This window comes from Pleurodeles waltl, unplaced genomic scaffold (genome assembly GCF_031143425.1).
Source record: "Pleurodeles waltl isolate 20211129_DDA unplaced genomic scaffold, aPleWal1.hap1.20221129 scaffold_37, whole genome shotgun sequence".
NCBI lineage: Eukaryota > Metazoa > Chordata > Amphibia > Caudata > Salamandridae > Pleurodeles > Pleurodeles waltl.
In genome coordinates, this window is record NW_027150076.1 from 9,949,421 (window position 1) to 9,973,171 (window position 23,751).

The 23,751-nt window shown below is 44.4% G+C and overlaps 1 protein-coding gene across 1 annotated transcript in view; it reads right to left on the bottom strand.

The window, feature by feature from the left end:
* The window catches only part of LOC138276138 (zinc finger protein 605-like), a 37,987-nt gene that overhangs the window by 8,888 nt on the left and 5,348 nt on the right, over nucleotides 1–23,751 (bottom strand). Inside the window, exon 2 of the mRNA XM_069219176.1 lies at nucleotides 10,491–11,038. Within this exon, the coding sequence (XP_069075277.1) occupies nucleotides 10,491–11,038 (548 nt within the window). The remainder of the gene's footprint in view (nucleotides 1–10,490; nucleotides 11,039–23,751) is intronic.

A 23,751-nucleotide genomic window follows, 5' to 3' on the forward strand; every position in this document is an offset into this window, starting at 1 on the left:
GTATTATGACACGTATTTAGGGTTCCCAAGAAAGTCGCGATTGGAATGCGGCTGCGGGGTGACCACGAGGCAGCTAGAGCTGGTTGCTAATGAGGAAGGAAGTGCTTTCTGTGCTCTTTTCTCAATCGCTATTTTGCTGGATCTAAAAAAACTTTTTCCATGACAACTACATGGTGGAGGACCCCTCTTTTTCACTAAACACCCTTTGTAACTCTTTATATCAATCTAGCCATTAGACAACAACTTCCGTCCTCATGGTCAAATTCTGTCATTGTTCCTGAGGGTGAAAAAAATGACCCTCGGTGTTGTGGCCCCATCTCTTTGATTGTTTCCACTGTAAAGGTGATGGGGATAAATCTGTTAGGTAGGTTAACCAAGTGGGCTAACAAGCAGCAGATTCTGTCGGAGGTACAATATGGTTTTCAGGCTGGCAAGGGTATGGTGGACCAAGGCTTAAATCTCTAAGGTGGGTACACTTCATCTAGGCTTCATGGACCTAACCTCTGATTTTGATAGGGTCAGCAGATCCAAACTGTGGAAAATGATGCTGGCCATGGGTGTTGACAGGTCCACTATGGGATTTCTTAGTGAGCTTCACTCTGATCTCACTGCTACTGTTCATTATGGGTCTTCAGGTGAGTGTACTTCAAAATTTGCCTTGAATAGGGAAGTCAAGCAAGGCTGTATATCAAGGCCTATTTTACTGGTTTTGTACTGTATATCAATAATTTGAATAAGGTTCTTTGAACGGTAGATCGCGAACTTTTTAAGGTAGGCTGCCAGTCAGTATCAGTTTCACTGTATGCTAATGAAGCTATCTTGATTTCTAGTACTGCAGCACATTTTGAAGAGCTTTATCAACTTCATGGATAGTTTCAATTACACAAATTACATAAAATCCAATTTTATGATTTTCATACTAAGAGTAGAGCATATTATACCAGAGGTAACATGCTCAGCTACAAACTGGATACACACTGGTGACAAGGAGCTAAAATAATAGAATACATGTAAAGATCTATCATTAGAAAAAGCAGTCGAAGAAACAGCATATAAGATTAAAAAAAGTATGCCATAGAATTAAACAACGGAATTGAGGAAACATCTGGTAAAGTTGAAGCAAAACCATCACCTCCAAGGAGAACATTTTTCAACATGGATAATTTTTGTTTCAGATGTGAATCTAAATTTCATGTAGATGCATCTAACAGTATCTTCCTAGAAGGGAAGAATGTGTTAAATGTAATTTGTTAGGGACTTTGGGTAGAATATGCAGGAATAGTACTAGAAAGAAGGTGGTCAATATGGTGGTGGTGAAGACAGACAAAGGGTTGCCACCCGGCTAAATAACGTGGTGTGCGTGTGAGTGGATGGGAAAGATGTACCACTGGCCAAGGATCCTATTCAGGGCTTCAATACTGTCTTTTTGGGGAATATTGGTAAAAAAGGATGCATTATCAAGGTTAACTAGTAGCCCATGATTTGGATGCTGGCCACCTGGAGTGTATGTTGATCAGTACGGACCGTAATCCTTTCTTCAGCAATATACGCTGTTGGAAACGGTACACAGATGACATCTTTTTGATCGGGTAGGCACAGAAGGTACACTGAAACTTTTCACTGACTGTCTCAACAATTGCCAGCCTCACTTGAAATTCACATTTAATGTCAAACCCAAACTCTGCTCGCCGAAGCCAGCTGGAAGTGGCTGCCGGGAGCCCTAAATGCCCCCGCCTCGCATGAGAATCACAACCATCACGGGCACATCCAGACCAGGAGCACCTAAGGCTGCTATCCTGGAACATATCAGGTGCCCAATCATTGTTGAAAACAGGCTTGCCACCAAAAGCTTGGCACAACATGGATTTAATTGCACTCCTGGAAACCTGGTCACAACAGGTCTTTCCGCTATTGGGTTTCACGTCCTTAAAAAAAATCCACAGTTAAGCACAAGCAGCATGGGAAAGAAAGGGGGGGTCTAGCAGTCTGCCTCTCACTAACCCTGAAAATGGACATAGAAGAACTGCCACAAGAAGACAAAGACTGCCAAGTGCTCAAACTCTGCAACTGGAATTCCCAAAGTAGGCCACCGGTGTTATTGGTTAATGATGTACACCCGGCTCTTACAGCAAACGAGCTGCATTAAAAAGCCTAACAGCCATCCTTACGTACCACCTCCAGACCTACCCTGGTTGGGACATCATTTTGAGAGGAGACTTCAACTCAAATCTATTCAAGGCTCAAGAGGAAGAAGTAATACTAAGCGCCGACAATTCCTACTGGAACGTCCCGACACAGGTGTCATCGACGTTTACTCACCGTGATCAACAGGGAGCACAGTTGGTGACGTCACTGGAATACCTCAAACTATAGGTATTAAACGAGAGACTCACTGGTGACCCTCCCCTGAACGACACCTTCCACGTCCCTAATTCACAGTCTATTCTAGACTACACCCTAGTCACGCTATGCCTGATCCCATTGATACAGCAATTTCAAATAAAATATACCACTTTCAGTGACCATTCGTATCAAATCCTGACCCCAAGGTCCTCCTTGCCTGTTCACGAACCTGCCCTACCACAAATGGGGCCAATAGAGTCAACGAGCTTGAAGAGACTACGCTGGTCATCTGCCACAATAGAAGCCTTATCTTTATCCGCAAAATTGCAGATGCTGGAGAACCTTAAAACCCGCGAACGCATAATGGATGCCTGGAAGGACTTCCACATGAAAATACTGGACCATTATTCCCATCACAACCCATCACGGCCAACTCGTCAAGTCACTCCGGCCCACCTCTCAAAACAAGCTCAACTCCTCAAAAAAGTTCAAAGGAAGCTTGCGAGACTTCTGAAGGTCCGCCTAGGCAACCTGCTACTCTGGGAACAACTTAAGAACTCAAAGAAAGCGTACAAAAGACAAATACATAAAGACAAGGCCAAAGTCACGAGCTCCTTTTGACTAAAAATAACACATGCCGCTAAAGGGAAAAATCCCAGGGAATTCTGGAGTATTATCAATAATCTAAATATGAGCTCCGTCTTGAATTCTGACTTGTACGGCAAGACTTGGCCGCAAGAGCAGAGGCGGTTAAAATATGGTACAAAATCAGTTGCTCTGCAGTCAAACTGAACGAGGGTCTTTGGCAGGCCCTAGAATATGACCAGCATTCAGCCCACCATAAGTACCTTTGTTCATCAATTGTCAAATTACGACTTAAAGATCTGTGGGAGGCAACCCGACATACAATTTTTTCTCAAGAGGGGCTTCTAAGGCCATTAAAATCCTTTCGTTCACAGAAGACAAAGACAAATTCAGCACCCGGGCACACGCATGGATGACCACAAAACACTATGCCAAACTTGAACCGGCTGCCTATCTCTCCACAATGTTTACACCGCACATGAAACATAATCTTATGACAATGAGACTAGGCAGCCTGCCAACCCTGGCCAATGCTCCGTCCTGGAAGAACATCACCTCGCAGCAGTGCAGACACTGTGCATGCCAAAAGGAAGATCTAATACACACAATCTGCATCTGTCCGGGCCTGCTAGATCTCCAAAAGAGATTTCTTAAGAGGATATTCACAGACAGACCCATAAGGGCCTGCAGGGGAGCCATAGTAGCCTGCTTCAATCCGCACGACCCCCAGCTAAACTGCAAGCTTGGCAAGTTCTTGAAACACCCAAAATGAAAATGAATGTCCCAAGGACACCTTGGGTACCAAATACGGAATCTCAGGTGCGTCTTAAAGAAGAGATCTCAGGATAACAAACCACAAAAAAGAAAAAAGCTTGAACTGATGAAAATTAAACATACACAATACAAAATTAGATTATATATAATCATAGTTTCATAATCTATATAAGCAATTACTAGGACCTAATAAACACTATAATGAACATCCTAAAAATGGACCCTGGAAAGAATAGAAATACTAAAACCAAAAAATCACAATCATACTACTTCATTCATACCATGTTAAAAAATGTGTAAGGACTCAATTAAATGCATTAAGACCAACACGGATAAAGCCACAAAGGCTGCAAAGTATTAACATGCCTGACGGGCCACTGAGTTTTCATCAGTGATAACATACACAAGTAGTAGTCCAATAATGTCGTAATATCGTGGTATAGGTAGGCCCAACAAAAGGAATCCTCAATGTCTATTATATATTTCTTAACAGTTCTACTTTCAGACTGCAAAAGTCCTTCTTAATTAGTCGAATATAATATTTGAACTTTCCTCATGTTAAATGAATAAGTTGATTGTGGATTCCAAAGAAATATCCATGTGAGCCACAGCAAGTGTCTTGTTCGTGAAGAATGGTGCCGACGTACGTTTCGGTGACCAGCGGCCTAGAAAAGGTCGCCCACCTTCCTCAGGGCACAGGCCTTTATATGTGTCTAAACAATTCCAGAGAACAATTTGTTACATACCTGATCCTGAAATATAGAACATAAAATAAATGTGGCTGTAATCATGAGATCTCACAAAACAGATAATACAAAGACGAGAAACAAACCATGACACAAAAAGAAGAAAACAAAATAAAAGAGGAGAATAAGGAAGGATGAAGAAAATGGTGCCTAGGTCCAAAAATCCTTACAGAGAAGAAACCTTTGAGATACTTATATATCTCTGTGAGGTAAGCATGAAGCAAATAAATATATCCAACAATGTGCTGCACAACTCAAGTATAGTGCACCCAAATACTCTCTTCCTTATGACCCCAAGTGCTCTATAAAGTAAGTACTATAAAAAAGGTACCGATATCTAGATGTGTACCACATGAAAATGATGCCATAAGGGGAATGGGCTCACTACTAGCCAAATCTTATTTCCTCTGTGAACCGGTATCTGCAATAAATAGAAAATAGTATGTAGAGTATTTATCTCCTAACGGAAATGAATATCTGCAATACCACCATGAGCATGAGAGCTCATGCGCTGAAACGTCTCCTTCAATTGTTGTACTTCGGCATATCAGAAAACATGGACAAACTGTCCCATGTCCTACCTGCTGTATCTCACGATGGACTGGAGGATCAGCAGTCTCCTACATCTGTGGACGGGCCAACTCCGATCTCCCCGACACACTGGGCATGCGGAGAAACGTCCGATAGCGTAACCCACTCCAGAATTATACAATTGTGGGCTCAGCACGCTCTTAAAATGTGCATGGTCGTCAAAGCAACAAAAAATCTCATCAGGAGGAAGGACGCAATCCTGACTGACGAGGAACCCATAGTGCTTATGGACGCGAATACCGCGCCATGGTCCCAATAATATACATTCAATGATAGTATAACAAACACAAACAAGGGACTAGAATACCTAAAAAGGTAACTCAGAAGGAAAACGTGGGTGCCATCTTGGAATGTATATCGGAAATACATGGGTAGCCACCATTTCCTTGTATTGAGTCCTAAACCGGAACCTAACTAGCATCATCTTAGGAAAAACAGTAAAAATTCAAGAATAAAAGCTTCATATGTATACCCAAAACTAAACAGAAATAACAGAAAAATAATATGATTATTCTGAATGGATTCTCAGAGAAAAGCAAAAAATGTAATAATGCATAATCCTGGCTTACTATTGAACTCACAAGGGGACACAGCATATGTAAATATATATGTGAAAATAAACCGAGGTTCTATGAGGGCCTCCTAAAGAAGTTTATTTTAGTGTTATTAAAAGGATAGAGAAAAATAACATGTAAAACTTGTGTTTAAGGATGCTAGCCCCATTTTACAGGAAAGTGTCTCCCATGGAATACGTTCATTAAGACCTTTATGTACCGTATCAAAAAAGTAGATCCAAAAGACTTCCCTTTTCTTCCTATATTTCTCTTGATCCTCATATGTGAAATTAATTTTTTCTAGTATAGTCCACTGTAGTTTGCTTTCCTGATGTTGTTCTTCCATACAGTGATACATTGCTGAATTATGCTCACTGAAACGCACTCTAAACTGGCGCCCCGTTTCCCCTATGTATCCTAGATGGCATGGACATAGGATACAGTAAATGATATTACTGCTTAAACAATTTGTCAGGTTCTTTAGACTTATTGTATTGTTGTTGTATTTAAATACATCAGAGACTATAGCTTGGGCACAAGCATGGCAAGTGCCACAACAGTGGTTGCCCAATGCCGGTTGAGTCCCTGTAATACTCTTTTGAATGAATGTATTTTGACAGTGAACACAAGCTTGTACCAGTTTGTCTCTAAAATTAGAGTTTCTTCTGAATGCAAACATAGGTCTTGGAAGAGGAGAATCCCCATTGTTAGTATTAAAAAAACTCCAACTGGTGTTGATTATTCCTTGTATCTTATTGTTTATGTTAGAGTGTCTGATGACACACACCATCTTGTTTTGTTCTTTCTGTCGTTTGTAAAGGGTTTCTAGCAAGTTTTCACGATTATAATACTTACTACCCTGTAGGGATACCCTCTCTGAAGAAAATGTTCTTTCATTTTGGCTGCATTCTTATCATATTCAATTAAGTTACTGCAATTTCTTCGGATTCTGAGAAATTGACCAAAAGGGATGCTTTGTCTTTGGCTCATGGGATGATAACTATTGAAATGCAGTAGCGTATTCTTGGCCGTCGGTTTAGTGTACAAAGTTACTTGCAGATGTTTGTTTTCTTCAAAGATCAAAATATCCCAAAACTCTATCATATGATTGCTATAGTTGGAAGTAAATTTAAGATTAATGTCACAAAGGTTAAGCCATTTTTTGAACTCCAAAAGTTGCTCTTCTTTTCCTTCCCATATGAAAAAGATTTCATCAATATATCGCCTCCAGTTTGTGATATTCTCAAAGAAAGGGGCAATTTCATTATATATGTGTTGCCTCTCAAAAAGGCCCATGTATATGTCTGCCACACTAGGAACGCAAGCGGCTACCATGCGGACACCCTGGATCTGTTTGAATATTTCACCTTCGAATTCACAAAAGTTGTTTGTTAACACTATATCCAGACAGCGCAGAATAAACTCTACTGGAGCATCATTGGTTTCTTCCATGAGTACCTGCCTGACAGCATTGTAGGCTGCTTGTTGAGGGATGTTAGTATAAAGTGCTTCAATGTCCAATGTAACTAGGAAGGCCCTATTAGGATTCAACTCTATCCCCTCAGTTCTAGTAATCATGTGTCCTGTGTCTTTTATGTAGGAAGGGAACTTGATAACCAAGGGTTTAAGAACAAAGTCAACATATTTAGATATTGGTTCAATCGCGGATCCAATAGTAGAGACAATGGGTCTCAAAGGAGGATCCTGGGTATGTTAATGAGTTTTAGGTACTCCATAGATGGTGGGTAATCTAGGTTTGCTGGCAAGCAGATATCCCTCTTGGGCTTTAGTTATGGCACCACTAAGGATGCCGCTGGTACATATAGCTCTAATCCTAGAGCTAATGTATGTGCTGGGATTGGTTCTTATTTTCTGATAGTGGGCTGACACTGCTAACATAGTTCTCATCTTTTGTATATAGTTTTCAGTCTTCATCATCACAATGCCTCCTCCTTTGTCACAAGGTTTAACAGTGATTTCCTTATTATTCTGAAGTTCTCGTAAGGCTATACATGTTTCTTCTGAGAGGTTGGGAACCGGAGCAGGTATATATTTGAGTACCCTATTGATTTTACTGTGTTCTTGAAACACGCCATACACGCTGTTTCCCCCAGCTAAACCTTTTAAAGATTTATTTATTTGCTTAACTTTTAACTTTCAACCTACATTTTATTTCTTTGTATTACAATTTTAATTTCTTCCTTTCTTTAGAATGTTTTACCATGTAATCTGGCAAAATTGTTATGGTTTTAATCAACTGAAACAATAAACAACCAATCAATCAATCACATTTAATGTAGACAAATACAAGGATATCCTTCTTCGATTTCCTGATCAAAAATGACAATCAACTTGTCACACCTTTCAGCAAACCAATTGAACGCGATGCATTACTGCATAATGTCAGCTTCTATCATAGGGGTCTTAAAGAGGGCTTGCCCTAGGGCCAAATCCTTCGCCTACAAATAAATTGCACCCGAAGATTCATTATTTTGGAGAAGGAGCTATTCTTAGCCAAAAATTGCAGGACAGAGGATATCGCAAAATACTGATTAGGAATTCCCTCAAAAGAGCATGGTGCAGTCCAAGGGAAGTAATTCTACAGACTAAAGAAAGGGCTCCATTGGATAAGATTGTCTGTGTGACTACATTTTGGCCATACACAAACACGATTATTAAAATTACCAAAAAGCACTGGTCCATCATCAGAAATGTGGACCCCATTCGAGAGACTCTTCTTTTCTCCTATAAAAGTTGTAGAAACCTAAAAGATCACTTAGTATGTGCAGACCCCAGGATTCAAAAAACGGATATGACCATATTTCCTTTACTTGGTCTGGATCCTGTTAAGGGTCATTATAAATGTGGAAATTGTGTTGCCTGTCAATATATGTCTAATATAAAGCTGTTCATACATGGTGATATTCAGGTGACTTGACGGCATCATACCAACTGTGCTTCGACATTCTTGAACTGACTAGCCTAAAAGCACTTAACATAATACTATGGGAACCTATTGGGTTTTATCTTCAACTGCTAAATGTATTCTCTATCATGGTCATTACATGTTTTACGTTTTGAGCTATACAGTCGCCGTGTTGCATTGCAGGATGCATAACATAATGATCCCCGCTGAGATATGGTTCCCTTCTGCCCAGGGTCATTCTATATGTATAAGATGCTATTTAGAGCAAATGGCTGAGCCCTGGAAATGGGTTATAACTTGTGCTCACTGTTTTTATTTTTACATTCCTCTCACAGGTTCCCTTTGGGTTGGTTGCCAGCAACAAGTCCAAGACAATTGCACTGATTTTTTGTATCTGTTTCAGATGCTTCATGTGCATCAGAAATTTGCCATTGTGCTTGTGGACTACATGCCAAGGTGGTTGGAAGTGAGGTTTGTATGTGCCAAAGTAGGTTTTCGGTGAATTGGTACTGGATAAAGTTATACAAATTGTCTTGGGGGAGATGGAGTTTTTTTTTTGGTGGAACTGTTATCAGCCATAAATGTACTAGTCTTTATCACCCAAAGAGTAATGGGCAAACAGAGAGGATGAACAGAGTAGTCAGTGAGTGTATCAGAGGTTCTTTGGTGGCAGATATCAAAGTGGAGGACTATGCTTTGGGATTATCCTAACACATGGTACTGCACCATTTAGTGCATTCAACGTAATGTACATTGGATAGTCTACACAGGCGCCAATATACATTAGCCATCTAAAGATGGCGAAAATATGAATCGACTCTAAAAAATGCATGTTAATTTGCAAAGCTATTGTTCGCACAGACATGGTCATAGAGCCAACAATTTCTTCAGCAATCATCCTACTCTAGAATTACTGGGGGAAGCAGATGTCAAATTTCCCCAGTTATTCTACATATCTCAGAACAATCACCATTAACTTCAACCACCCCGCAGCAGAGTTACTGGTATTGCTGATATTGGTGACTTAGTGGTAGGAAAAAGTGACAGAAATGTAAAGGGAGATATACCTGCAGGCACAGCAGAGGCATTATAATGGTGCCCATTTCAGATAAAATAAATGTTAGCAAATATATGACCTAAGCCTGTATACTACAATACAACTAAACAAGCTGGACCTTCAGACCACCTTATACTGTGTGCATAAGCCTACAGACTACAGCATCACAGACCCTAATTAATCTTCAAACCCCCTTGAACTGATATGTTGTTCTACATGATACAGTATACAACCAGCTCTCTCTGACCTGCAGGTCCACCAGTTCTACGCACATGTCCTTACACAATACAGTAAAACAGTCAATGTTTAAGAAAACACTGTAGATGCCATGGCCCTTGCCCTATCCATTCCATCACTACAGACCAAGCCTGACCTACACATCACCTTCTCCTCTACACACGGTCTTCCTCCCCTCCTGTCCTGAGCCACCTTTAATATGTTTAGTATGCACTAGCAAGAAAAAAGGAAGCTGTCTTTTACTCTCAGTGATTAACATCTCGCTCGCATCTGACACTTAAAGAACAAGGAGTACGAAGGTGCTTGGGGTGAAATCCCAGATTCTGCCACTAATTCCTCAGAGCTCCTGAGACCGGAATGTGGACTATTATGCATGGACCAGAATGCTGATCGTTTTTCAAATGCAGAGTCCCAATTCTCAGCCTAGTTCTGAAGAGTATGGAACAGCTCCATTGTGGAAATAGAGGAAATACCAGGTACAAAACCACTTCAGGTGTATTCCTAAATTGTGATGGTTCACCCAAATCACGGCCCCCCCAAAGATACCGCTCCACGCAACTCAGATTAAGCCCACTTCAGGTGTTACTAAAAATCTGGAAACATCCACTTGGGAGAATTTTATGTTAAATTCATTCAGAACTACACAGGTTAGTACCCACTTGTTACAAAACAAATACCTGGAATGGCTTTGAACAGCAATACATCTGATTCCATATTTCCTCTCTCTGATGGATCTGTGGTGATAGCTCCACCCTGAAATGCTGGATGTATGCAGTGGTTTTGCTGTGGACCCTCGCGATCAAACCACAACAGCTCTTGTTCATCTGGTTCCTTCTCATCTGACCTACTGACAGAATATTCTCCATCCCTCACCGGACTGACCACCTCCGAAGACACACTATCATTGTCAAGGTGATATTGACCCCGTGCTATCCAGATTTGTTCCGTAAGTCCAGCGACCCTAGACGGTACATCCTCTAGGGTATTCTGTAAGTTATCCAATTTGGCATCCAACTTCTCTAGCATAGATAAAAGGATCACATTGGACAGGTTCCCAGATAGAGGCTCCAGCTGATGGTTCCTCTCAGCATTATTTTGGGATCTTGAAGCTGACACATTATGGACAGGAGAAGATGGAAGTGTGGCTCTTATAGGTTCAGGTGAACAATGTACTTTTCTTTTTTTTCCTGGAGCTGCTCTTCTCCCCATTCTGATATTCAAGTGCCTGTGAAAGGAAGAAGAGAGAACAGAAAAACACATCATCACATGATAATTAAGTCACAATACTCCATCCTGTCTTGCCAAGCCCCTGTGTTCTCAGTTTCAGCTTTAAGTAAACATATGATTCATTATTTTTAATGCTATATGCTGCCCTTTTCAGATTACTAAAATCTAAATGTAAGGAAATGCATCCTTTTGCATGTTCACCACCACTTTTTGGAACTAATGCTGCTTGTTTTACTTTAAGAGTTCTCTGAGGCCTGCTAACCATACCTCAGTGCCAGTGATTAACTCTATACAAACGTATGTTTCTTTGGCTACCCCCCAATTGGCAAGCACTGCCTTACTTTTAAGTCCCTAATATATGGTACCTAGGGCAAAAAAGGCAGTGTGTCCACACAGGACCGCAGCACTGTTTGTGCCAGACTACGTGCACAAATCGTGAAAGACACTCCGGGGTGCCACGGAATACTTGAAAGGGCAGTGTCAGACTCTTTTAAAGCAGGGCTAAAAAGCCATATGGCAGGGAGCAATATATTTGTGAATGAAGCATATGTTTTTATATATCTTTCCAGCAACACTTCCAAATTGTCATTTTGCTGGGGAAAATTAGAAGCCCCATTGGCTAACACAGGGTTAAATGGTTTACCCTTAAACACGTCTAATTCCTGAAGGGGACCACCTAACCAGGTCAAGTAAGGCATCAAATGAATGGTGAAATTAAATCCGATCTGATGGTCAGATCAGATTTAATGTCACTATTAATTTTATGCAACTTTAAGAAAGTTGCTACCTTGCACTTTAGTTAGTATATGGGCTCAAAACGGCCATTTATACGGACAGGGTTTCTAGCCGCCTGGTGAGATGTGTGAATGACTCCCTTACCTGGGAACAAAGGCCCTGGAGCGAGGTGTGACCTCCTCCCCAGGAAGGGTGCAAAGGGTGTTAGCGTAAAAGTTGAGCTTCAGGCGAAGCGCCTTTGAAGGGTTGCTGGGAACAACACTCCTGAGCAGTATGCCTTTTGTTTCTGCAGACATTTAGGAGACAGGGCCAAGAGGGAGAGACCACGGTTAGAACCAGATTTGATATGGGCATGTAGCCCACCGGTAGCCACACCCAGAGGGTGGGTACCCTGCTCCTCAAAACCAAGGAAGGGTCATGCCATTTTGGAAGGGGAAAGAAGGGGCACTTCTGGGATAGCATGGTGCCACACATCACAGGAACTGCATCAACAGAGAGGAGGGGACCCAATAGCTGACTGGACAGTGATCGCGTGGTCCTCTAAAGGCATGTTTCTGAGATAAAATGGGCAACCCTGGCACCCTTAGTTCACCACTGGAAAAGAAGAAAGTACAGGAGAAGGCTTATCCTGCTGGCTTTCGATTGTGCAAAGAGAAGCTGCACCGCTGAAAGGACTGCATCTGCTGCACTTTTGGGCTAGTGAGCTGGGATCCTGCCTGTGGCTCTTGACCTCTGGAAAACTTGATTTCCAAACTTCACCAACTCCAGTGACTCCAAGGATCAGGTGGCTGGTCCTTGAACTGACATAAGGGACACAAGAATTGAAAGGGCCCAAATAGACAAATTGGTAGCCTCTGTGGAAGTTTCCCTACTACCTGTCCCTGGGCGCACCAACAAAGGAATCAGAGATAGAACAAAGACTGCTAGACCCGGGAGAGCTATCAGTGACTAGATTCGTTGGATTACAAGGGGACAAGTCCCAGCCCAAGGTTTTGCCTCCAACAGCGGTGTACTGCCCCAGTAGTACACCAGCACCTGTGCAACTACTGCAAAAGAAAGGGCTTTGAGGGACGTTGATCAACGTGACCAGGTTTGCCCCACATCACCCATGGACTGAAGAACCACAGAGACACCCCAATTGACCGGACCACAAATGGAGCATCCTTGTGAGCATCTTTGCCTGTATCAAGCATCAGGAATACTCTGTTGTTTCCTATGGCGGTCGTGTTCAAAGTTGGAAACTTGCTTTAAAAATTGCCCTGGAGGGCAGCGAACTGTGCAAAGTATCCTTTCTGGCCCTCTGGTGCTCGTCCCCATCGGATTTGGTCACCCAAGCCGGGCCAGAACACTCTAAATTTTCCAGACCTCCCAAAAGTTTTCGTATTTTGTGTTTGCCAATGCTTGTTTGTGGTTGCACTTAAAAGTATTTAAACATTCTAAAATCTCTAACTCTAGAACATTCTGGACGATTTTAATGATCAAAGACTCCAAAAATTAATAAAAATACACTCTATTGTTATAAATTGTTGCTGTGTCTATTGGTGTGTGATTTTCTTATTTCGCTATATAACGTGTGGTTAAATGCTTTACACTTAGTTTGTTTACTGTGCCTTACTGCTCCCTGCCACAGCTGCCCAGGGTTGAGCTAGAGGTGAAGTAAATAAAACTGTTCTTTCCCAAAGCTCCCTGGGAGTGTACTTCACAATACGGCTACCTAGCCCTATTATATAGTACACTCAGATCCTCACACTGAATTAATGCTCTACACTATTTGAGAGCAGAACTCACTGTAACAGTCCCGTTTACCTCCCACCAACCTCCCACCCCAGCACTAGGAGCTCTCTCAGTAATAGTTCAACTACCAGCTTAAAACACTGGTCACTACAACAAAATTACTAGCACATGTCAAGAGCTGGGAAGGATCCACGCTCCTCAAGTTCAGGCTGGAGGATCCACCCTACTTGAGGTCAGGCTGAAGAAATCCACCCTACTCAAGTTCAGGCTGGAGCATCCACCCTACTCAAGGTCAGGCTGGAGGCATCCACCCTACTCGAGGTCAGGCTGGAGGGATCCACCCTGCTCGAGGCACTGCTGGGTAAGAATCAGAGCTGGTATATATGAAAGATGAAGTTTGCAGAAAACACTTGAATGTAAAAGAAAATCAAGAACCAAACACAAAAGTATTAGTTTTGGTTAAATTATCTGTCAAATCATTTAGTTTGTTACACTCTTCCAGTTGATCTTACTCACAAGACCTATCAAACAGTACATTAACCTTCTTATGTCTTTGTCCTTCACCTACGGAGAGAATGTGCAACTTTTTTCAGAGTGTTGGACAAATCAGAAGAATAGAGGCCGAAAAATGAAGCAAGAATAAATTGCTGCTTTGCACCACAAATAGAGTAAATATGTTTGGTCAGTTGATCGTTCAGCCCTACTCGTACCCGTTGCCAGGTGTCAATATTGTGATCTGTATGAAGTATTAACAATGAACGAGAAATATCTCAGCTGTGTAGTTTCTGTCAAAGCTTAACTCAAGCACCTTATTGAATACAGCCAAATAGTCTTTAAAGCATGTATACAGTTTCTCATCCTTAATGAGTTTTGTGTATTTACATTGCAGCACTGCAAAAGTCAATATATTGTCAGTGGCGGGTGCGTCATTGCGAAAAGGGGAGAAATCCAAGTGGCTTTAACCATTCTTTAGGTTCATACAATTTTAGTAAAGATTTGAGCATCACTACCAAGATGGGCTACGAGGCCATAGTTTTTCATCTCTTTTTGATCTTCCTTTTTAAATATCGATCTATCAAAGAGTCACGCCAAGAATCTAGGATAAGTTCTGAAGAGAAAGTATTTTTGAGGAACATAATTAAACTTTTGTCTAAAACCTTGAGGCAAGCTTGAAACCTATCTACCGGAAGGCTAGTAAGGGCAGGTGCCATTCTGACTTCAGCAGTATCTATGTGCGCATGTGCAAGAGTTTCTACATCCAGCGCACGTACATGTGAAGGGAAATTAACATCTAAAAAATGCGAATTGAAAACCTTTGTCAATCAGTTTACCCAAGTATGTGGTTTTACATGAAATGTTTTTATAGTTTAAATATTTCAATCTCTAGTATTTACTGTCTCCTAAAGGCTTTTCTTGTTTCTTTGCTGTATAATGATGAAGAGTTCCAGCCATTTACATTCATTCCAGACGGAGTCTAACGACTTCCAAGATGGGCAGATTATATACTTTCCTTCTTACGTTCTATTTCGTTTTTACATTGATGCTTTGATTGTGGTTTCTTTAAAATGTTAACATGTTTTAAAAGAGTTTTGGTAATTTCATCTAATAAGTGATGATTGTATCAAAGTTTAATGAGACTGTGAAGATCATACAGTACATTCAAAAGCTCAGGAATCAAAAAGCAGGCCTATGGTTCTCTCCAAGGAGTACATCAATTAATTTTTCTTACAAACTGGAAAAATAAGGTAACTGTGATAGTTAAAGCTCAACAAGGTTAACTAATTGTTAGGCCCCTTCAGTTTTTTATTAGACACAATGGCCCTCATTATGACCCTAGCGGTCATACCCCGACCCGACATCTCTGCTCCGCCGACCTTGCCCTCACAACCATCCCACGCGTCGGCAGAACTACAACCGGTGGTAGATCATTCTCGCACCTCACCGCCAAAACGTGGAACACTCTTCCTACCCACCTGCGTCAGACCAAAGACCTCCTTACCTTCAGGAAACTTCTCAAGACCTGGCTGTTCGAGAAGTAGCAGCACCTCCCCCCCACCCCCCTCAGCGCCTTACGGGTGAGTAGTGTACTTTACAAATTCCTGATTGATTGATTGATTGTGGTCCTAGGACTGCCAGGCCCGCGGTGATGGTCAGACCTCCACGCTCGTGCAAGTCCGGCAGTCACATTAAGACCGTGGCGGAGCCGCCACAGTCGGACCACTGACACCACTAGGTTGCTGCCAGTCGGCAGCCTGGCGGTCCCGCTGGTCGTAATCCACCAGGGTGGCATGCAGCACCGCCCGGGGGATTACGAGTCTCCATTCTGCCAGCCTTTTCATGACGGTCGGCCCGCCATGGAAAGTTTGGCGGAATGGGGGTGTCAGAGGCCCCTGCACTGCCCATGCACTGGGCCTACGGCCTACCTTAGGGGTGTCTTACATGTAGTAAAAGGGAAGGTTTAGGCCTGGCAAGTGGGTACACTTGCCAAGTCGAATTAGCAGTTGAAAACGGCAAACACAGACACTGCAGTGGCAGGTCTGAGCCATGTTTACAGGGCAACCAAAGTGGGTGGCACAACCAGTGCTGCAGGCCCACTAGTAGCATTTGATTTACAGGCCCTGGGCACCTCTAGTGCACTTCACTAGGGACTTATTAGTACCAAATCCACAGTACAACTTATATGGGGAGCACTTGCACTTTACCACTGATTAGCATTGGTACAGTGCGCAGAGACAATAAACCAGCAAAAACAGAGTCCAGTACACCATAAAACCAGGAGGTCAGAAGGCAAAAAGACAGGGGAGACCGCCAAAAAGCTGCCAGGTCAAACACATGTCCCTCCAGCTGAGAGTAGGGGGAACTACTCAACCCCTGGGGAGTCCTCGTCACTAAGGCAGAAGAACATGGACACACTATCAGTGTTGGCGTGTTCTGTGCCAGGGCGGTGTTCCACCGTAAAGTCCATCCCCTGTAGGGAAATGGACACCTCAGCAGTTTTGGGTTCTCACCCCTCATCTGCATTATCCATCTGAGGGGCCTGTGGACCTGTGGTCGGTCTGAACGCGGAAGTGAAACCCAAACAAGTAGGGTCTTAGCTTCTTCAGTGCCCAGACCACAGCAAAAGCTTCCCTTTCAATTGCACTCCACTTCTGTTCCCTGGGGAGTAGTCTCCTGCTAAGGAAGACTACAGGCTGGTCTAGAGAGTGAAAGTACTGCTTCCACACCATGCGCAGAAGCATCTGTCTGTACCACAAACTCCTTGGAGAAGTTAGAGGCTGGAGGACGGGCGCTGTTCACATGGCCTCCTTCAGGGTGTCAAACGGGGTCTGGCATGCCTCAGTTCAGATCACCTGTCTAGGCTGCTGCTTAGAAGTCAGCTCTGTCAAGGGGGCAACACTGGTGCCATATTCCTTGACAACCCTTCTGTAGTACCCGGTGAGGCCTAAGAAGGCTCTCACCTCTATCTGGTTCTTGGGGGGGTGCCAAAGCCCGAATGGCATAGATTTTGGGTTGTAGGGGTGCCTCCTGGACACTTTCAACCTGGTGTCCTAAGTACACCACCGACCCCTGCCCTATCTGGCACTTACTGGCCTTGATAGTGAGGCCTGCAGCTTGCAGCGCCTTCAACATTTCCCAGAGGTGGTGCAAGTGGTCCTTCCAACTTGAGCTGAAAACAACAATGTCGTTAAGGTAGGCGGCACTGAAGTTTTCAAGCCCAGCCAGGACCTGATTGACCAGCCTCTGGAAGGGCCTGACCGGGAACTGGAAGTGCCCCTCTGTTGTTGAGAATGCTGACCTCTCCTTGGCCCCCTCGGTTAAAGCAATCTGCCAGTACCCAGACGTTAAATCAAATGTGCTGAGGAACTTGGCTGCCCCCAACCGATCTGTGAGCTCATCAGCTCTGGGAAGGGGTGGGTGTCTGTTTTGGTGACGGCACTGAGCACCCGGTAGTCCACACAGAACCGACGTCCTGGTGTGGCACTAGATGCAGCAGGTTTGGGTTCCAAGACCACTGGGCTGGACCAAGGGCTGCTAGAGCGCTCAATCACCCCTAAAGTCATCATCTTCCTTGATGCTGGCTTTCAATCTATCAGCCAACCTGTAAACTTTGTTTTTCACAGGCAGGCTGTCCCCAGTGTCCACATCATACAAGCATAGATGGTTGACACCTGAAGTGAGTGTGAATAGAGTGGCAAAGTGTTTTAGTAACTGGCGACACTCACTCTGCTGTTCTAGAGTCAGAGAAGGGGAGAGGACTATGCCTTCTACTGACCCATCCTGCTCCTTGGCAGACAGGAGGTCAGGGAGAGGTTCACTATCCTCTTCTGCACCATCATCTGTAGCCAGAAGCATGGTTAACTTGGACTTCTCAAAGTGAGGTTTGAGGCGGTTCACATGTAGAGCCCTCAGGGGGTTCCTAGGAGCCTGCAAGTCCACAAAGTAGGTGACGTCACTCTTGCACTCCTTCACCTCAAATGGCCCTGACCACCTGTCCTGCAGAGCACAAGGCTCTATGGGGGCCATGACCCACACTTTTTGGCCAGGCTGAAACTCAACCAGAGTGGTATTCTGGTCGTACCAGAGTTTCATCCTCCTGGCTTGCCTCATGGTTCTCTTGTGCGAGCTTCCTGAAGCGGGCGGTCTGGTTTCGGAAGGCCAGCATGTAACTAAATACATCCTGGGGTGGCTTCCTAGGAGCTTGCTTCCAGCCCTCTTTCACCAGACTCAGAGGTCCTTTGACCGGGTGCCCATACAACAGTTCAAAGGGGCTAAAGCCAACCCCTTCTGTGGTACATCCTGGTAGGCAAAGAGAAGGCATGGTAAGAGGACGTCCCACTTACGCCTCATGGAGTCTTACAGACCCCCAATCATGCCTTTCAGGGTGCGTTTGAATCTTTCAACCAACCTGTTACTTTGGGGGCGTTAAGGAGTGGTGAATTTGTAGTTTACTCCACATTCCTTCCACATGGTCTTTATGTTCATGGACATAATGTTGGTACCCCGGTCAGATACCACCTCCTTGGGGAAACTCACTCAGGTAAAGATCCCCATCAGTGCCTTGGCCACAACGGGCACTGTCACTGTTCTCAGAGGGAAAGGTTCCGGGTACTGGGTACCATGGTCCACCATGACCAGGATGAACTTGTTGCCTAGGGCTGTCTTGGGGTCCAGAGGCCCCACTATGTCAAAGCAAAAGGGGTGCTCACAACAGGAAATGTTTGGGGGTGGGGGGCGTTACATTTCCCTCCACTTTTGCCACTTGCTTGGCAAGTCTGGCAGGATCCACAGAACGCGTCTCAATGTTTTCTCATCTGAGGCCAATGAAAGTGGGTAACAAGCCTGGCAAAGGTCTTGCTGTGCCCCAAATGTACTGCCAAAGGCATATCATGAGCCACTTGCTCCCCTGTAGGTGCTGGGGCTTCCCCCTCGAGGTCAGCCTCCTCCCAGACCGTGGGACCTTCTGGGGTGGGTTTCCCATGCCCTTTGCCCTTTCTCTTGGTGGTCATCTGGGGCACTGTTTCAGGCTCCAGGTCTGTCTGATCACCCTGACTAGCTGCCATGGACCGAGTGGTCAGGCATGCTCACTCTGGCAACCCCAACATCCCCAAGTTCGACCTGAGCTCCACCTCCTTCCAGGTGGAAGCCTACAAGCCGTTGCCTAGCAGACAGTCAACTGGCATGTTAGGACTCACAGCCACCCTCAAGGAACCTGAGATCCTGCCCCACTCAAAGGGAACCTGTGCCACCTTACAGTGGCGCTCCGACTTGTCCACTGCAACAACTTGGTGGAATACACCAGGAACCATGTGCTCTTCAGACACTAGGTGACACTGGACCATGGTCACACTGGCTCTAGTGTCTCTGAGAGCTTCTACTCTCTGCCCATTGATGGTCACCCGCTGCCTGTATTTCTTAGTGTTATCAGGCATTAGGTTTGTCTGGACCATCTCGCCGTCCCTTGTGGGATCCCCACACCCACCTGGGACCACCTCCTCTCCAAGCGCTACACTGGTCAACCCCTTGGTCTGCCCACCGCTAGGTGGTGGTGTCCACTTGGGACATTTGGGATCTCCCTTCATGTGACCCTCCTGGTCATAAGCAAAGCACTGCCTCTGCAGGCTTTCCTGAAGAGGCCCATGGTTTCTTATCTCCTGGGGGGTGAGATTTCCTACCTGGGTTAGTAGATTGGGGCACGTTGGGAAACTCCTTTTGTTTACCTTGTTCCCCCCACTCTGCTGCTGGGAACCCTGCCCACCTTTTTCAGAATCTCCCCCATATACCTTTTTGTGCACTCTGGTACTCACCCAGCAGTCCGCCTCCATAGCAAGCTTCCTGGGTTCAGTCAGCTTAATATCAGTCAATTGATGGCGCAGCTCTGCAAAACACAGCCTAGACAAATGCTCCCACGCAATTAAGTTGTACAGCCTCTGAAAATCTGTCACATTACTGCCCTTCATCCAACCATCCAGTGCTCTGCAAAACGAATCTACACATTCTAACCAGGTCTGGGATTCAGTTTTCTTACTCTGCCTAAACTGATCCCTGTACTTGTCAGGAGTGAGACCATACCGAGTGAGGAGGGCCTCCTTCATGTCAGCGTAGGTGAGGTTGTACCCCCTTACCAAAAGCTAACAAAGTATCCCTCCCCTCCTCTGTGAAGTGGTTCCACAATCCTGCCCCTCAATTCTTCTCAAGGACCCCATTCATGTGGATGGATGTCACAGAGCCCTGAAACCACCTCTGAATGTCATCTCCCTTCTTGTACTCTCTCACTACGTTTTTAGGAATGTGCACAATTCTGTCTGACTGCACTGATGAATTGCTGCCACCATCCTGGCTGGACCTGCTCCAAACACCCAGCTCTTTCACTTTGGTCCAAAAACATCTTTCTTTCCTCCATGGTTCCCTGCTCCCTCGGAGGCTCCATTTTTAATCTCTCCAACTCAATTTGGTGCCTCCTGGCTTATCTCCAGTCCTCCAACTCCTCGGGAGTCAGGCCTTTTGATCCACCACTGCTGGCACAGGGGGTACCTCCCCCCCTGGCAGCTCCTGCACCCTCAGTACATCTTCACTAGAATTTGTGTCAGAAAAATCTCCATTTGGATCCTCAGACTGCCCACTGGCAGCTCTGGTGGCTTCCCATGCCCTCAGCGCCTTTTGTAGCTCCTACTTTTTGGTGAGGCCTCTGACCTGAACTTTGAGGTTTTTACAAACTGCTTTCAGCTCTTCTACAGTATAGGTTTCCAACCTATCCTCCTCAAAAATCAAATCCTGGGATGGAACTGAAGATGCTCTTGATTGAGACATAATGTAGTTGGGGTTCACTTGAACTCAACATCAAAATAGGTCAAAGAAATAAATTCGAAAACCAAAAAATCTGTATGAGGCACATAATGGTCTGCGATATGGTGATAGTGTACACCAATCACTGTAAGCTAAGTGCAAGTCCTATCCTCACCCCTGACAGCCAATGTAGAAATGGGGTCTTAGGTTGGCAGTCAGTTTTCACCCTGTAGGGACCCTTATTCTAGTCAGGATAAGGGAGATACCCGCAATACCCCCAGATATAAGGCTCTGTCCAAGCACTGGCCTTGGGTGCTGTGTATAACAGTTGGACCCACTGTAGGTAAGCTGGTGTACTGCATATCTGGCCAGCTCAACTATCTTGAAGTCCCATCCCAGGGTATCAAAGGTCTGACGGATATCCAGGGACAGACAGCCAGCAAATAGGTAGTGCTCTCGAGCGACATCCATTATATAAAATAACAATATATATTTAGGAAGGTGTTACGCCAGGGAATGACGCCACATCGATCGGTTTACAATAACCTCAGGAGCAATGGGAGCAGCCTACGCACTAGGACTTTACATTTAGTGTTTAGCAGTGACAATGGTCTATACAAGGTGAGCTCCATGGGTGGCTGAGATAGGGGCGCTAAGGGCCTCTCGATCATATGCAGGCACCCCAGGCAATGCCACCTGGGGGAAGAAAGAGGCAATATCTGCTGGGTCAGGAGGCATCGAAGTGGTGTACAGCATTTTATAAAAGTCTTGAAAGGCTGTGTTGATACCCAGCTGTGTCTCAGCTGTTCCTTGGGTCAGTGTGTTTATTGATAGAATAGATGTGGTAGGGGTGTGGAATTTAATGAAATATTTACTTGTCCATGGGACAGGTTGCTTCATAAATCTACTTATCCTGTAGACAGAGCCACTTGTCCCTTTAGTGCCATGTAGTCCAGTGACACATTTTGGCAGCAATCTCTTAATATAATGATATTTTCCTCTATGGTTATGCTAGGGTTCCTACTATAGTAGAGCTTGAATTCCAGCAATTCCCTTATTTTGCACACCTTTCTGCAGATCTACAAACTGGGGCTGGAAATAGTGTTAGGCAATGCCCTTTTGGAATTGCCTTTGAGTCTGCAAACCTACTAACTTGCATGTTTTAGGGTTTTTGCCAGCTCTTCTTGTTAAAAACAAATAAAAATGGTTAAAAAAAAATATGTTTAATCGCGACTGCCATAATGTACTCCAGCTCCACAGAACTGCTTGAAAGCCTACAGAACATCAATCTGACCCAGCTTGTATAAGCCCTTGCCACATCGCCAGACACCCCCTGGACCCCTACTTCTCCTCCAGCGACAAGGTTAAAGTCAGCCACATCACTCCACTCACATGGACGGATCACTCCAGCATCCACTACCACATAGCAGGGCGACCAACCACCCCTACAGTACCCTACAGTGCAGCTGAAATAAAGTTACAGTAATGGAATGGCTCACCAACCTCCAACTAAACTACCCAGACTCCACCAACAACACAAACAACTTCATCCACTGGATCACCGCCTGCGCCAGTACCCAAAGTGCCCCTGAAAAACCCAAATCCAAAAGATCCAACTAACAGGCTAGCTGGTACAATGCTGACTTGAAAAGAAAAGGAGAACTACCCAAGTTACCATAAATGGAAACACCTACAAGGCCGCTCTTAGAAGCTAAAAACATCAATTGATATAGACCAAGAAAAGACTCTGACCCTGAGAATCGAATCCAGCTCAAATAACTAGAAGGAATTTTTACCATTGCCAAGGAATTCACCAACCCTAGCCGCCTTTATCCTCTTTGAACTCTCTGTCATCCTTAAAACAGTCTACCACCACACACTCATCACCAGACTACAAGCAGCAGGAATACACAGCCCAACTCTGAAATGGATAGCCTCCTTCCTCTCCATAAGAACTCAATAAGTCAAGCTCACACTGTTCACATCAGAAACCAAATACCTCATCTGCAGAGTCCCACACGGGTCATCACTCAGCCTGGCACTTTTCAACAGGTACAAGACTCCTCTGGCTAACATCATCAGATCCCATGGAATCAATATAATCTCCTATGCTGATGACACCCAGCTCATTATTTCCCTTTCAGATGAAACCATCAGCACCAAGACAATCTTCAAACAATGCATGATCAACGTGGCCAATTGGATGAAACAAAACTGCCTCAAGTTTAACAGCAACAAAACTGAAGTGCTAATCCTCAGGAATAAAAGCTCACCTTAGGACTCCACCTGGTGACTCCCCCTGAACGTGGACCCCACACATCCCAACTGACTAAGCTAGGAACCTAGGCCTCATCTTCGACACCAACCTCACCATGAAGTCCCAGATCAACAGTGTCACCTCCTCATGTTTCCAAATCCTCTTCATGTTATGTAAAAACTTCAAGTGGCTCCCACTGGGCACCAGACATACCATCATGTTTGCACTAATCACAAGCAGATTGGACTATGGCAACACACTCTACGCTAGTGTCCCATCCCATCTTCCACACAGACTTCAAACCATCCAAAATGCCACCACCAGACTCATAGTCGACCTCCTGCACCGAACCCACACCACACCACCTCAGACAGCTCCACTGGCTCCCCATCCAGAAGTGATGCCAGGTCAAACTTCTCACAGATGCATTGGAGTCACTACACAACATGGCACCTGTATACCTTAATCAACAGAACTACTTTCACCATCCCACCACACAACTTCGCTCAGCCACCAACGCAACAGACAACTTTGCTCAGCATCATTCTCTATGGCACACACCCTCCATTTACAGAAGTAGAACAAGAGTTCCATCATTCATAATTGAAGAAGAACGCACAGAAATAAAGGTACCAACTCTGGGACCGTCATTTTGTGAAAAGTCAGAATTTTCTTATATTCAGACTAAAATAGATCTGTAT